This window comes from Schistocerca gregaria, chromosome 1 (assembly GCF_023897955.1).
Source record: "Schistocerca gregaria isolate iqSchGreg1 chromosome 1, iqSchGreg1.2, whole genome shotgun sequence".
Lineage (NCBI taxonomy): Eukaryota > Metazoa > Arthropoda > Insecta > Orthoptera > Acrididae > Schistocerca > Schistocerca gregaria.
In genome coordinates, this window is record NC_064920.1 from 143,235,911 (window position 1) to 143,253,265 (window position 17,355).

The following is a 17,355-nucleotide window of genomic DNA, read 5'->3' on the forward strand; positions in this document are numbered from 1 at the left end:
TTCAGGTAAGCTACTGTGGACACCAGAGGGACCACATTTTTGTAGTCAAGAGACATGCAAGACCAACACCCACCACAGCAATACTACTAATGCTATAGATGATGAGTTGAGTGAAGAAATATGTAATGAAGTAAAAGAAATTATTCTCATAGTTAATGGGGACAAAAATTTATTTGAGATGAAGGACTGGAACTCGATAGTAGGAAAAATAGTAGGCGACAATAAGCTGGAGGAAAGACATGAAAGTGAAAACCATCTGGCAAAATTTTACACAGATCACAGTTTAATCATTGCAATCATGTGTTTTAAAATCTGTGAAAGGGAGTTGTAAAAATGGGAGGGACCTGGAGTCATGAGACAGTTTTAGACAGATTGTACGAGTATAATCGTTTGACAGATTATGAACAAAAAAAAACAAAAAAAATACAGGAGGAGTTGTAGTCCTATCTATGGTGTATTAGTTATGAACTGCAGATTAAAACTACGGACACTGCAAAAAGCAGGAAATTAAGGAGACGAGACCTCAGAATACAATATAAAATGAATAATACAGGATGGAATGTAAAAACCGTGTGAAAAGGAAAGTTGCTACTCACTATACAGCAGAGATGCTGAGTCGCAGATAGGCACAACAAGAAACAAGTGGACCTCCCTGTTGCTGAGAAAGCTGCCAAACATGACATCCTTCATTTCAATGACTGCTTCACAGCCTGTGCTATAGGGATCCTTCCCACAACACCAGCATTTCTGAATTGCACAGGTGGGAACTTTCCTTGCACTATACCGTACATTCCTGTAAACCACCTGGCCTCAACCTTCGTCAGTCATTGTCCTCTCCAGTCCATCCCCTTCTCTATTCCCATTCCAGCAATACACAGCTTTCATTCCTATTTCTTTTCTCCTTTTCCGCTATCCCCCCCACCTTATCCCTGCACGCTCACTGGCAGCACATCACTATTCACCATCCATACCCTACAATCTCTTACCCTCCCCAACTCAGCCTCCTCCTTGCCTCCACCCTGTCACCTCTCCCATCATGCACTGGTACTGCTGCTCGGTGTGCGATGTGTGGCCTCAGTTGCCTGTGACTGCATTCGTGTGTGAGTTGCATGTGTGTGTGTGTGTGTGTGTGTGTGTGTGTGTGTGTGTGTATGTGTGTGTTTGCAGTCTTATCATTGTGCCTATCTGCGACTCATCATCTCCGCTAAATGGTGAGTAGCAACTTTCCTTTTCATAATATTGTTATATTCCATTATGGATTTTTCATTGTCTAAAAATATAATGTAACTAGATAGATAAAAAAATCAACTCGCAAACTGGTGGTAGGGGAACACTGAAAGCTTGCAAACTTTAATACCCTATATATGTGTGTTCACTTGCTGCCGGCTTGAGTGGCCGAGCGGTTCTAGGCGCTACAGTCTAGAACCACGCGACCTCTACAGTCGCGATGTGTGTGATGTCCTTAGGTTAGTTAGGTTTATGTAGTTCTAAGTTCAAAGGGACTGATGATCTTAGAAGTTAAGTCCCATAGTGCTCAGAGCCACTGATTTGATATGGATATCCACATTAGTCTATCTGTACATGCGCCCCTCCTCTCTGCATGACTACTGTTGCCTACATCCCTTTGAACTTGTTAACTGTAGTCAGTCCTTAGTGTCACTCTATGGTATTGGTCCCTCCCACATTTGTTCCATTACTAAATTAACTATTTCCTGATGTGTCAGGATGGATCTTATCAAACTATCTATTCTCTTAGTCAAGTTGTGTTCATTTCAATGTGTGTATCTTCTTTAGTTACTGAAATTGCCAAATATTCAGCATTCTTCTGTAAAACCGCATTTTAAAAGTTTCTTTTCTCCCCTATTCTGTGCTGTTTGTACTCCACATTTCACATCCAGGTAAGGCCACACTACAAACCAATATTTTCAGACATCTCTTTATAGCATTTAAGTTTATATTCAGTGTTAACAATTACAGTTCTTCAGACACACTATTGCCAGTCAGCATTGTGTATCATTTCTATCTCAACTAGTATCAGTTACAAAAGGGTGCTGATAAGCCTTTGGCTTTGGAAAGGAAAAATGCACTTCTGGGCTTGAAAATGAGCACAACACATTTATGGCATCTTTCTTACAGCTTCTTTAACCTAGCTAAAAAACAAAACTTTGATTGTGCTGTAAGCCACTCTTCCACAGTCTTTCTCGCTTCCACAGTGTTCAGAAATCATCTTCCTCTGAGCTGTTTCTTGAGATTAGGGAACAGATATTAGTCTAAGTCAGGTGAATACGGTCTATGTTTGAGGATTTCAAACTGAAAATCTGCCAGTTTTTACTGTGTGATGGCCATGTTGTGGGGAGGGGCATGATCGTGCAGAAACAAGATTCCATTTCTCTACTTTTCACAATGTTTGAGGACCAATTGTTGCTTCAGTTTGTCAGAAGTTCAACATAGTACTTTGATTCAAACTATTTGTCTGCTTTTATTTGTATTTTGAACTTCTTTTAACATGAAAAACAACCATGTCTCCAATTTTTGGACTGTTCGTTGGTTTCTGGGTCATAAATGTATATCCATGTTGACAAGATGATCCAAAATTGCCACAAGATTGTGGTGAATTGGACCAAAATGGACTGTGAAGCAGCCACTTGGCCATGCTTTTGGTCTGTATTGAGACGTTTGGGAACACGTTTGGTTGAGAGTTTTGCCATGTCCAAAGTCTCATGAATAATATGACCCACACATTCTCGAGATATGCATTGCGATCTCTGCTAACTTTACTGTTATCCTCCAATAATGCAGGAACGTGGAATGAAGAACATTCATAGTTTCCGGAACTGTAGTTAGTGCAGCTTCAGATTATCTGTAATTAGTAATAAAAATCTTATTACATAACAGTTTATGCATTATTCATATTTAAAAGCCATTGATATGATGGCATTAAATCAAAGACCACAGTCATCAAATATTAACATAGGAAAGCCTGAAATGGCAAGTGAAAATCTCTAAGTTAAAAGTTTAAACTTACAACATTAATAAGAATTTAAATCTGCATGATTGCAGGATTAGGAACCATAAAGAAACTCACCAAACAGCAACTATATGTGGTGCAAAGATAGGTTAGCAAACACAGCTCTGAAGCACAGTAGTAAACAAATACTGCTCTAGGCACAGTACGTGCTGAGCAAATGGGTTGTGCAGTAGATTGGCTTGAGTACGAAACTTATCAAAAGTGCCAAGTGGCAGGCAAAATACATGCTGACGCGAGTGTGTCATGCAAAAAGACTGGCTTAACAAAAGTGCCGAGTGGCAGTGCTAATTGTAAACAGGAATTGAAATTAAGTAAATACTGTACAGAGCCAATTACAATGATAGTACAGAATAAAATATTCTTCAAAATTAAAAATAGATGAACTAGTGGTGACATAGCAAGTAACTACTTCGGTGGAATACTACACATCAAGATGAACCAAAATGTCAGTCTAAATGAGTAGGGGGACAAGAAGGGGGAGGGGGATGAGAATGTGATGGGAAAGGATAAGAGATGGTAAACTTATGGAGGGAGGGGGGGGGGGGGAGGAAAAAGTTAGGAAACACAAAGGCTTAAAAAACATTGGGGTAATGGGAAAACTCAACACAAAGCTTTGGTGATAGGAGACAAATGCAGAAAAAGTTAGGAGCAGACCCAACAGTCACAAACAGAAGAGAGCTGTAAAGAATAACTCTTCTTTTGCCAACATCTTAGATCTAGTGACCGCCGTGAACTGACTCTTGAGTCTCTCCAGATCCACGGAAAGAATTAACCATTTTGCAACAGATTGAGAGAATCACATTTCACAATTGGTCAAAAACGTAATCCTTAGTGATCAATTGGCCACAAAAAAAACTATATTTTCTATGACACTATGATTTCAAAATTTAAATAGTTTTATCTCTTCCCTTTTTGACTGTTGAGTCTGCTCTCACTTTTCCTGTCTTGGTCTCATACCATCATGGCTTTGTGTTTGGTTTTCCCATTACTCCAATGTTTTAAGACTGTGTTTTTTAACTTTTTCTTCCACCCCCCTCCCCACCGCCCAAATAAATTTACCATTTCCTATCCTTTCCTCTCTCAATCCCCTTCCCTCCTCTCTATTCCTCTTTCCCTCTATTCACCTATTCATTTAGACTGACATTTCAGTGCATCACGATACATGGCAGTTTACTGAAATAGTTACTTTTCATGCCACCGCTAGTTCATCTACCTTTAATTTTTAAGAACTTTTATTCTGTTCCATCATTTTAATTGGCCCTGTTCAGCATGTACTTTATTTCAATCTCATTTTACAATCATCAATGCCCCTCGGCACTTTTGATAAGTTTTGTTCTCAAGTCAATCTACTGCACAACATCGCATCAGCATGTACTTTGCCTAGAGCAGTATTTGTTTACCATTGTGTTTCATGGCTGTGATCACTAAAATATCTTTGCACCACATATTGCCATGGTTTGGTGAGTTTCTTTCTGGTTCCTAATCCTGCACTCGTACAGATTTAAATTCTTATTAATGTTGTAAGTTTACACTCTTAACAGGTGTTTTCACTTCCCATTTCAGGCTTTCCAATGTTTATATTTGACCACTGTGACCTTTGCTCTAATGTGTTGTCTCCTGCTCAAGGCAAGTGAATCTTTTTACTACTCTTTACTTCTCATCTTTAAATTAGCTATTCCATTAATCAGTGTTAAATAGGTTCATGAATAAACTGTTTTGGAACAAGATGTTTGTTACTAATTACAGATAATCTGAAGATGCACTAATCTCTCAAAATGCGTCATTAATAAAACACTTGCAACAGAGACTTTTTTCTGTTGTTGGAACACTGAACCATGTTGCTGCATTGGGCCAAAATGGAATGGAGTAATGCGTTCAGAATTACAGTGCCATCAGAAAACCTAACATTTTATTTTCTTTTCTCTTAACATCAATCCCTATATTATTTTATCCCCAAAGGGATTGGCTGCAACCTTGTCTCCATCACTTCTCTGTTACAGCCTCCTTTTCATGTCCTTTGACTCTCATAACTATACTTTGGTTTCTGTACAAATTTTAGATAATGTTTTCCTCCTTATGTTTTATCCCTTTTGCCTTCAGAATTTCAGTGACTGTATTTCAGTCAACTTTGTCAAAAGCCTAATTCTAGAAATGCTAAAAATGTACATTAATCTGTTTTCTAACTACCTTTTAGTGTAAGTCATACAACCAGTATTACTTCATGTATTCCTGCCTTTCTTGGGAACCAAAATTGATGTCCTCCACTTTGTCTGTTACCAGTCATTCTATTCTTCTGTAGATTATTTGTGTTGCTATTTCACAAGCATGACTTATTAAACTAATGATGTAGCTGTACTTTCAACTGTCTCTTTGGTATTGGGATCATTGCATTCATCTTGAAGTCTGAGGGTATTTTGCATGCTTGTATATTCTACGTTTCAGGTAGAATGGATTTCCTAAGGATCTTAGGTTCTGAAGAAATGTCATCTATTCAAAGTGCTTTGGACTGGCTTAGGTGCCAATACTCTGTCAAATTCTTCATGCAGTATCACACCCGCCATTCACATTCATTCATTTCATCTCTGCTTCCCATGATCTTTTGAGATATATGCCTTTTATGTATTGCTTACACTTTTCAGCCTTACCTTCTTTGATTAATGCTAGCTTGCGATATGAACTCATAATGTTCACACAGCTGCTTTCTTTTTTTTTTCCCTCTAAAGGTTTCTTTAATTTGTTTCTGCATGGTACCTGTGAATCATGCACTCTTTAAAACATTACATTTGTCATCAAGCAGTTGCTACCTTACAGTTTTACATTTTCTGCCAAGTTCATTTTTAATGTATATATCCCCCTTTGCCCTCTTTGTTTCCTGTATTTTTATGTTTTCTCGTTTCATAAATTAAATGTAATAAGTTAAAAACATTTCAAATGAAAAATCTATAAAATTATGAGAACAGATTGCTAGCCAGTTCGTACCTTCAATAGTATTACCACCAGTCTCATTAAAAAGCACAGAGAAACTATCCTAGTTTTTAGAGCCAGTGGTTCCTTCTTCAGAGAGCATAGACATATAGTTTGGGGAATGTTTAAAAGTAAGAGCAGGTCACTAAGAGCCCAGGATGTGAGGGACCAACTTGTTCTGATGACAAGGTTTCTACTCATCCTGGTCCTAGGTTCGTAATTTCTGACATTTGTGCAAACTCTTGATCTTTATTCTGTATTTCACATGTAATATGTCATGCATTATGCAAAGTTTCCTATTGGACCTGGTGTTTTTCCTCTTTGTTCTTCTGTTTCCTTCACTGTTCCATCTTTTAAAGTTACTCATTCATCACGTATAGCATTTTTTCACCTGTTTCAGTCAGTTGCTCGTAACTCTCCCTTTGAAATTCTCAAAAACCCCTGATTGTTTCAACTTAGCCAGGTTCCAGCTCCTTAATTTCTGTAATTTCTTCAGCTTTAATCTGCATTTGCTACCTAATACATTATGGTCAAAGTCCACGTCTGCTGCTGGAAATGATTTGGAGTTTCTGAACCATGGTATTACCATTACACTGTATAATGTTTTTGAAACCTTTCAGTGTTTCCTGATCTCTTCCATGTGTACAGTCTTCTTTCATGACTCCTAAACCGTATGTTAGCAATGATGAGCTAGTGTTCAATGCAAAATTTTACCAGCTGGCTTTTCCTTTTATTTCTTTTCCACAGTCCATGTTTGATTACTATTTTCCCTCTCTTCCTTTCTTACTATCAAATTCCTGTTCCCCCACCACAATTAAATTTTTGTCTCTTTTTAACAACTGAATAATTTCTTTTATCTTATCACACATGTTTTTTACAGTATCTTCATCTGTAGAGCTGTCTCGTAAGCAGTGAGACGTGTATTATCATAGTTGGTCGTGGCTTCATGCCTGTCTTGGCTATGGTGATTCATTTACCATGCTCAACAATAATTATCCAGATGGTGGTGTTTCATGTTATTGTTTGAGTAAATCACCTCCTTTGCATCTTGGAAGACCAAGAGTTTTTTCATGCAGTGCTATTGAAATTTCTCAAATGATACAATATTATGAGCCCCATTGAAAATTCAATATTTTGTAAATTTCATTGGTAATCTATATGTTTCAGTGCATGTTGGAGATAGCAATTGATTTGCTTCCTTAACCCCTATAATGTATCCATTTTAGCAAATGAACTAGTGATTTCTCCATTAAAGACCTACACACACACAATCCTCACAGTTGTTATTAAACAGTCTTACATGCTAGTCTGTTGAGAAAAAATGTTGTTCACATCATTTACATTACAACAACAAAATTTGACCATTAATAATTACATAATTCTGAAACTTTTTTCTGCTTTTCACACAGGATTTTCATAGCTGTAATTCTAGGTGTAAGTAGAATTACCAAAATATACTGTAGATACCTTCAACAAAAAACCTGTGCTCAGTGATTAGAAAAAGCACATCACACTTGTCTGCAAGGAGGGAAACAGAAGTCATCCACAAAACAACTGTCCAGTCTCATTTATGTCTGTCTATTGTAGAATCCAAAAATTGCGAGTTCAAACATAATGAGATATTTTGAACAGAATGGTCTCCTCCATATCGTCAATGTGGGTTCCAGAATCATAAATCATGTGAAACTCCACTTGCACTTTCCTCACATTATTTTCTGAAAGACATGGATCATTGAACTTAGAGAGATGCAGTATTTCTTGATTTCTGAGAGGTGTTCAGTTTTTTACCACACCAACAACTAATAGTGAAATTTGTGACTGAATTTAGGATTTTTTGGTAGGGAGGATGAAGTATGTTATCTTGAACAGAGACTCATTGGCAGAAGTAGAACTATCTCTTGGTGAGTTCCAGGGAAGTGTCAAAGGACACATATTGCTCATGTTGAATACTAGAATGAAAATGCTGTGATAGTAACACCAAAAACGGCAAATATGTCCTGAGCTAAGTTAGAGATGTGAAAGGGGGGAACTAGCTTTTGGACTCATTTGGCAGCCTCAGAGACATTTAAATCAAAACTCCTTGACATATTCTCACCTTTTTACTTGTTAGTATTAATAACATGTGCATTTATTGTAGGAAGTGTCCCCTAATGGGAATGCATGCATCCTAAATGTAATGACACACATTTGCATGACATGACAAATGCCATGTTGGATGATATGATTGCATTTGTCACATTTCATGACATGCCATAATCTATCATGTTACTTTACACAATGCGTTATATTACTTGACATGGGTACTAACAGTAAAACAATTACAAAAGTGCAAATGTGTCAAGATGTTTTGATTTAAATGCCTTTGAAGCTACCGGGTAAGTCAGAAAAGCTAGTACCCTTCTTTCTTTACCTAACTCTGTGCAGGACATATTCACCTTTCTTGTGCTGTGATAGGAGCATTTCTGATTCTGGCTCCCAACTTTTGCTCAGCCTTAATTTTGACATTAGACATGTAAATGCTCAGTCAAATAATGTATCATTCTGTACAGGGCTGGGCATAGTTCTCACCTGATAAATGCATTGTTTTCCAAGTCCAATGATTTATTGATGATTTTAAGCCACTAGTGAATAAAGTCTTTAACATATAAATAACAAAATGATAGTCAATAGTAATAACTAATTTTTTTTAATACATCCAAATCCAGCATTTAAAATGCAAGGAATTTGTTTGATTACCATAAGAAGATATTTTTTATTATCATCTGTATCACTCTAAACCATCTTAGTATGTGTGATTTTATGTTCAATTTATGTGCAAATTTGGACTGCTTTATTGTGGCATTGGATGACCATTAAATTCATGTATTCATCTACTTTCTTACAAAATTTGAACACGATTTATACAGGTTTGAAACATAGAAGTGTCACTTTTCAAAAAGTCCCAGAAAACATGTTTTTTACATTTAAAACCAAAAGAAAGCAATATTTTTTCAACTGTAAAACTTATTGAATAAAAAAAATTATTTTGACTTATCCATTTGTCTACCTATGTGCAAACAAATTCATAGAAGTTTAAAGTATGGAAGTCTCAGGCTTCAAAAACCTTCCAGAAAACAGTGTTTTTTGCATGCAAAATCCAAATGTAGCAAGATCTTTTCAAACAGTTAAAATTTATGTTAGAGCAAGGACCAATACACCAGAAGACCAAATCTGAACGATAAATCTTGCTCCGGTCCAGAGTTATTTAAGGATGACTGTTTCTGCATGTAAAATCGGAACAAGGATGGTGGTTTTGCACATAAATTCCAAACAGTGCACATACAAATTGTGCCATTAGCTGAGCATTAATTTCAGCCCAATTTAAATCTTTTTCAAAAGGAATTAATTGATGTGCACAATTTTCCTTTGTGCCAGCTCTGGTTCGTCATTCAAATCTTGCTTAACGTGCTGTGAAATAGATGCAGTAAGACAAATATCCAAATAGCTATAGAATTAGCCACTGGTCCAGGCTAAACCAAAAACTTTGCACCCCATGTTAATAGCTTCCACGCTGTGATAATTAATAACCTCTCAGCCAATATTCACATCAGATTCAGTATTTTTTGCAGATGATGCAGTTATCTGTAATGAAATACTGTCGACAGTACTAAATTCTAATGTACACAGTACACAATGTCTGCTCACCTTGCTTCAGACAGCTGGTCAGCAGAATGTTTGTGATTGTTATTGCCGTATTTTGCCTCTAAGGTTATATTTGACAAACAGAGCATTTACATTACAATACTGATGCAATTCAGCAACCTGGTGGTGATCTCAAGAATGAAACTGGTTTTGATACAGTAATGCGTGTTAATACAGCATTGGTGGTTTCCATTAATCACTAATATTAATATTTCAAATTCTCTTGTCCTTTCACTCACATATAGCAGTGCTGTGCTGTATTTAGTTGTTGTGGAATGTCAATATAGTTACAAACTATCATTTATACTTAATGTTTATGGTTACTGTACAGGGTGTTTTGATCTCTTTTGTGTGTGTGTGTGTGTGTGTGTGTGTGTGTGTGTGTGTGTGTGTTCGTGTTCCTTGTAAGTAATCTCTCATTGTACCTGAACCAAAATAATATTGATGAATAGATATTAAACAAGTAAGATATTTATCATATGAGTAGTGTTTATCTGCTTAATGATTAAAGTATTTTTAAATTACATTTATCTAATTGATTGCGAAGTAGTGTTTGCTATAATTTTATTGCAGCCAGGCAGAAGTGAATGATATGATCCGGAAATCAACAAACCTCCTGCTCACACGGTCATTCAGTGGCTGCTTATCATCACTCTTCCGGAAACCAAGTCTTGCCCTTCTCCAGGTGATTCAGATAATTATTGATACAGGCTATCTTGAAGAGGCAACTGTTTATTTGGAGGAATTTGTCTCTAATATTACAGGGTGAGTAATACTGCAATAACATTTTGTTTGTCTTCCTCCTAGTTGTAGATATGATTTGTACATTTAATGATAGTGTAGATACTTGCAGTTTTTTTAATCACTATTCTTCTATACAGATATCATTAATAAAAGATTGACTGTTGCTATCAAACTAAATTGGAGAGTTTGGTTGAACAGTTGCTTATTGTGATAAATCACGGAACTACAGAGTACAATTAAAAGGAGCAGGCTGAATTTTGTATGTATTGAAGATTCATTCAGTCAGTTCTATCGAGCTCTGCTGCAGGAGACATGAATGATAAGTTTCACAAAAAAAAATAGCAAACAATGTTTTTGCAAAATTGAAGCATTATTTCTTAACACAATCCGTATTAACTGTGACTTTTACACTGTGGATTCAGATTTATTTATTACCTCAAAAGAAGAAATTTGTTTCCGTTTTGTCATCCACCCATCATGTTCTGCATTTCTTAAGGGGAACTATTGGTCATATAGTACATTGTAGATCAACACCTTCAACCCATTATATGTAGTCACCCATCCTTCATCAAAGACACCACTTTCTCGAACGCCTGGAATCCTTACCCAGTCTGTTACCCCTGGAAACCATCCTTGTAACCATTGATGCCACTTCCCTATACACAAATGTCCCGCACGTCCAGGGCCTCGCTGCAATGGAGCACTTCCTTTCATGCCGATCACCTGCCACCCTACCTAAAACCTCTTTCCTCATCACCTTAGCCAGCTTCATCCTGACCCACAACTTCTTCACTTTTGAAGGCCAGACATACCAACAATTAAAGGGAACAGCCATGGGTACCAGGATGGCCCCCTTGTATGCCAACTTATTTATGGGTCACTTAGAGGAAGCCTTCTTGGTTACCCAAGCCTGCCAACCCAAAATTTGGTACAGATTTATTGACGACATCTTCATGATCTGGACTCACAGTGAAGAACAACTCCAGAATTTCCTCTCCAACCTCAACTCCTTTGGTTCCGTCAGATTCACGTGGTCCTACTCCAAATCCCATGCTACTTTCCTTGACATTGACCTCCGTCTGTCCAATGGCCAGTTTCACACATCCGTCCACATCAAACTCACCAACAAGCAACAGTACCTCCATTATGACAGCTGCCACCCATTCCATATCAAACGGTCCCTTCCCTAGGTCTTCATGGCAAACGAATCTGCTCCAGTCCTGAATCCCTGAACCATTACACCAACAACCTGAAAACAGCTTTCGCATCCCGCAACTGCCCTCCCGACCTGGTACAGAAGCAAGCAACCAGAGCCACTTCCTCATCCCCTCAAACCCAGAACCTATCACAGAAGAACCCCAAAAGTGCCCCACTTATGACAGGATACTTCCCGGGACTGGATCAGGCTCTGAATGTGGCTCTCCAGCAGGGATACGACTTCCTAAAATCCTGCCCCGAAATGAGATCCATCCTTCATGGAATCCTCCATACTCCACCAAGAGTGTCTTTCCGCCGTCCACCTAACCTTCGTAACCTCTTGGTTCATCCCTATGAAATCCCTAAACCACCTTCCCTTCTTTCTGGCTCCTGCCCTTGTAACCACCCCGGTGTAAAACCTGTCCCATGCACCCTCCCACCACCACCTACTCCAGTCCTGTAACCTGGAAGGTGTACACAATCAAAGGCAGAGCCACGTGTGAAAGCACGCATGTGATTTACCAACTGACCTGCCTACACTGTGGCGCTTTTTATGTGGGAATGACCAGCAACAAACTGTCCATTCGCATGAATGGACACAGGCAGACAGTGTTTGTTGGTAATGAGGATCACCCTGTGGCTAAACATGCCTTGGTCCACAGCCAGCACATCTTGGCACAGTGTTACACCGTCCGGGTCATCTGGATACTTCCCACTAACAGCAACCTATCCGAACTCCGGAGATGGGAACTTGCCCTTCAATATATCCTCTCTTCCCGTTATCCACCAGGCCTCAATCTCCACTAATTTCAAATTGCCGCCACTCATACCTCACCTGTCATTCAACATCATCTTTGCCTCTGCACTTCCGCCTCTACTGACATCTCTGCCCAAACTCTTTGCATTTAAATGTGTCTGCTTGTCTCTATATATGTATGGATGGATGTGTGTGTGTGTGTGTGTGTGTGTGTGCGCGTGTGTGTGTGCGCGCGCGCACGCGCGCGTTAGTATATACCTATCCTTTTTCCCCCTCACATCCTTTCATCTTTCCTTTTCCTTCCCTCTTTCCTGACGAAGCAGCCGCCGGTTGCGAAAGCTCGAAATACTGTGTGTGTGTTTTATTTATTGTGCCTATCTACCGGCGCTTTCCCTCTTGGTAAGTCTTGGAATCTTTGTTTTTAATATATTTCTCCCATGTGGAAGTTTCTTTCTATTTTATATATATATGTGTGTGTGTGTGTGTGTGTGTGTGTGTGTGTGTGTGTGTGTGTCTGCATTTTTCCCATGTACCAAGTGGGAAAGTGCCGGTAGACAAGCACAATTAAAAAAAAAAAAAACCACACAAACACAGAAAATTGCTGTATGTGTATGGATGGATGTGTGTGTGTGTGTGTGTGTGTGTGTGTGTGTGTGTGTGTGTGTGTGTGTGTGTGTGTGTGTGGGCGCGCGCGCGTGCGCGAGTATATACCTATCCTTTTTTCCCCCTAAGGTAAGTCTTTCCGCTCCCGGGATTGGAATGACTCCTTACCCTCTCCCTGAAAACCCACATCCTTTCGTCTTTCCCTCTCCTTCCCTCTTTCCTGAAGAAGCAACCATTGGTTGCGAAAGCTAGAAATTTTGTGTGTGTGTTTGTGTGTTATTTTATTGTGCCTGTCTACCGGCGCTTTCCCGCTTGGTAAGTCTTGGAATCTTTGTTTTTAATATATATATTAAAGTGAAACATGCACGATAACTAGTTTGCATAAGAAGAGAATAGAAGCTTTCAAAATGTGGTACTACAGAAGAATGCTGAAGATTAGATGGGTAGATCATATAACTAATAAGGAGGTATTGAATAGGATTGGAGAGAAGAGAAGTTTGTGGCACAACTTGACTAGAAGGAGGGATCCGTTGGTAGGACATGTTCTGAGGCATCAAGGGATCACAAATTTAGCATTGGAGGGCAGTGTGGAGGGTAAAAATTGTAGAGGGAGACCAAGAGATGAATACACTAAGCAGATTCAGAAGGATGTAGATTGCAGTAGGTACTGGGAGATGAAGAAGCTTGCACAGGATAGAGTAGCATGGAGAGCTGCATCAAACCAGTCTCAAGACTGAAGGCCACAACAACAACATTCTCATTCAGAAAAGTCAGACCCCTTTAATCTTAGTATCTGTGTGCTTAAAGATATATATATATATATATATATATATATATATATATATATATATATATATATATATATATATATATTTTTGGGGGTTTTTGGAAGCTTACAGTTTTCATGCTTAGTATATTTGACGGTAAATTAATGACTGTCATAATTGGCAGCAGTATCGGGTTGAGGAAATCATTTTCCCCTTAATTGCAGTGTTGGTAGTTTCATGATTACCATAATATTCCCACCTTTCTGTGCTCATTGATTGGTTTGTTGTAATAGAAATATAAAAGTAATTCACCATCACAACATAGTTACAACCTATACGAAATCAACAACTGTGACAAAATATTAAGTTTGTGCATATAATAACTATAATTTCATGTTGCAGTTAGTTTTCCCTTTCAACATAAAATTCTACTATTTGTGAATTTGTTATGCGAGTCATCTGTGAGCATAACTTCTATAAAAACGAAAATCCCAGACACAAACTTCTGAATAGCTCAGGGAATCAATTATATCCCAAGTGTTTCTCTCGCTATAAAACAAACCGCTTTTTTGGACATTGTAGCTTCAGTTTGTAACATAACAGGTCATGAAAACAAAAAGAAATACGTGAAATTAGTATCAGGTTTGACCTCATAATTCAATTAAAATAACTTTGTGATTGATAGATGGCACTAGTGGGGAGCAGAGTTGCTGCCAGCTCATACATGCCCCATGCTCATGTGACTGATGGCTGTACACACACCAAATAAAAATACTCACCAATTGTTACACGATTTAGCTCTCCTTCCCGTCACTTAGCCTCTTGCCCAAAACAGTGAGTATGTGAAGCCCAGGAAACAGCTGTGATTGGCTGACACTCAGCCCCTACTACTCGCATACCTGATACTTCAGTCACAAAGTTGTTTCAATTGAAGTACATTTGTTTACTGTTCAGAAACACATTGCACCAACCATAATGCAGCCTCATTATGAATACAGTTCCCAGGCACAGGATCAGTTTGTTGCTGTTCATAAGCATTTATAAATTTCCCTGACTAGTGTGATGTGATTGGAAGCTGCTGCAAGAAGGTATGCTGGGTAAACTGCTGGAAGTCACATTCCTGAATTATCATCTTCCCCTGTGGCAACATCTCTTCTCTAGGAACATGGGACCTATCAATATCCAACAATTACCCTGTGAGTGGCAAGTCAGTGGCAGATCTTAAGGGCTTCTGTAAAGAGGGGAAGGGTACAGGGGAAACTCCAGGTACTACCGTGTTTACTCTAATCTAAGCTGCACTCAAATCTAAGCCACACCTAAAAAATGAGACTTGATATCTAGGGAAAAAAAAAAAAAAAAAATTCCCGAATCTAAGCTGCACCTGAAATTTGAGACTCTAAATTCAAGGAGAGAGAAAAGTTTTAGCCCGCACCTACAAATCCAAACAAAGTTGGTCCATTTTAATATGAGACACAATTTAGGTCGAATGAATGACGATGCAGCTACAGTAGTTTGGTTCGAGTTGTAAGCTTAGCAGTAAGCTTTACTAGGTAGCCATTGCTATGCGTCAGGTGCTCCGTCTGTATTTATATGGGTAGCCTTCCTTTTTCACGTGCTTCGTCTGGTTTGAATTGATTGCTTATTTTTCTTTGATCTCATAAGTGTCATTCTCTTTGTTATAGGTGTTCACATCACTCTAAAGCTGAAAATGCATTACTGTACTGTGTCATGCATTGTTTGTCGCATTCTGATAATGAGTGTTTACGGTCTGTCACCTGGCTTGCTTTTGTGCGAGCTACCGCCGCTTACAATGGAAAAAAAAAAGAAGAGAGAGAGAGAGAGAGAGAGAGGAATTGTCTCATTAGTGAAACAATGGCAAGAGACTGCTATTTGTTGTTACTTACATTTCCGCTTTCTTTGATAATGATCAACAAGAACCAAATAACAGACTGTGTATGATAGAAGATGTTCTGAACAAGAGTTTAGCAAAAAATATTCTCTGTTTGAAAATCTTTGCAGATACCTCTTTAGTACATTACATTCTGCACAGAAATTAGAGTCATCTGAGATTTAAAAATCTAGTCAATTGCCGTGCTTCGTTTCTGACTGTATCAGTATTAGGCATAAGAATAATACGAATATAAACATGACATGATATGTATATTCTTCCGCGTTTGCTGTTGTCTCACTCTAGTTTTGTAGTTTATCAGCAGACAGGAATTAAATGAGATAGCAGCATACATGAAACAATGCATGGCAAAATGTTTATATCCATTATTCTTATGGTGAAGAGAATACTGCATGTGATTCACAATTCATAAAAGTTCCTATTACCAACCATCTCTTCTCACAGGTAGGAAAAAATTCAAAATGTAGAGTTTTCCATATTGACAACAACCCCAAACAGTCTTGCTAGTCGGATTTTTGTAGTACATTGAAATGCTGCTACATTCGAAGATGAACAATACGGAATTTGTATTTACTTCGTTGGATAATGTATGAAAATGCAGTGGTCAAAACTCGGGGCGGAGAAAAAAAGCTCATCTTCCATTTTTTTTTTTAAATTTATTTACTGACGCAGAGGTTTTGGCGCCAGTATTTATCTTAGTGCCTGCAAAGCAAGCCTGTGTAGCGCTACATATATTCGATGTCAGAAGTTAGTTGTGGCAGCACATACCAACATTTTCAGAACTTCCACATACTTTGCATTAGATTCTAAGCCGCAGGCGGTTTTTTGGATTACAAAAACCGGAAAAAAAAGTGCGGCTTAGATTCGAGTAAATACGGTATGCTCATCCTCCTCAACAACAGACTTCAGGTACTGTCTCATACTGAAACCAAAGCTGTGCAGTTCACTTCACCTGCAGGAAGGACTTTTGTGTTAAGGGGAGGCAAACACAATTGGGTAAGGGTTTGTTAAGGTTGACAATTCCAACATTTGACAGATAATTGTACACTGCAGGAAAATGGTAGGTAGGGTTAAGCAGGATCACTTTGTGCATGCTTGGAGGCCTCATTCAGTATGTTGGAGAGTTTGTTCCAGCTGTCAATGAGAGAGCAATGTGCAGCCAGCAGCAGATTGTGGCCCTTAGTAACAAATAATGCTTGTCATCTGGGCTCTGAGGCTGTACTTGGCTCATTCCATTGACGAGATGAGAAAGTTGAGACTAGTCTTGTTGAAAAAATTTCAATGAAACTCATAATCCGCAGTATTATCTGCAGAACTGAATGTATCTGCGTGGTTGTGAGTCAAGGGCAGACTTGAAACAGACTTCAATGGTTCTGTGACAATCTAGCCTGTGAGATTCGTGACTTTCCCCACAGGTTTGAGAACTTTAGTGTTTCCCTGAATGGATTATGGGCACACTACAAACCAATACCTGCGACCCAGGTATATCAGAAAAATCTCCATCCAGTCCAGTCCTGTCTAGTTGCCTCACAGATGAGAATATCAAGATCATAGTGATCAACTGCCATACCATTCACAACAATGTGGTGGGCTTACAGTGCTCCTAAGAAACATTGGAGTAATTACAATACTAGGTTCAGAAAGCTGCCTAAAACCCAAAATTGACAGCAGTGAGATTTTTGGAGTAAGCGTAAGTGTATACTAA

At 38.5% G+C, this 17,355-nt stretch overlaps 1 protein-coding gene across 3 annotated transcripts in view; it reads left to right on the plus strand.

Moving 5' to 3' along the window:
• The window catches only part of LOC126334924 (exocyst complex component 6B), a 151,055-nt gene that overhangs the window by 100,132 nt on the left and 33,568 nt on the right, over positions 1–17,355 (plus strand). For all 3 annotated transcript variants that reach the window (XM_049997660.1, XM_049997670.1, XM_049997650.1), the window contains exon 12: positions 10,247–10,438. In XM_049997660.1, coding sequence (XP_049853617.1) covers positions 10,247–10,438 — 192 coding nt within the window. The remainder of the gene's footprint in view (positions 1–10,246; positions 10,439–17,355) is intronic.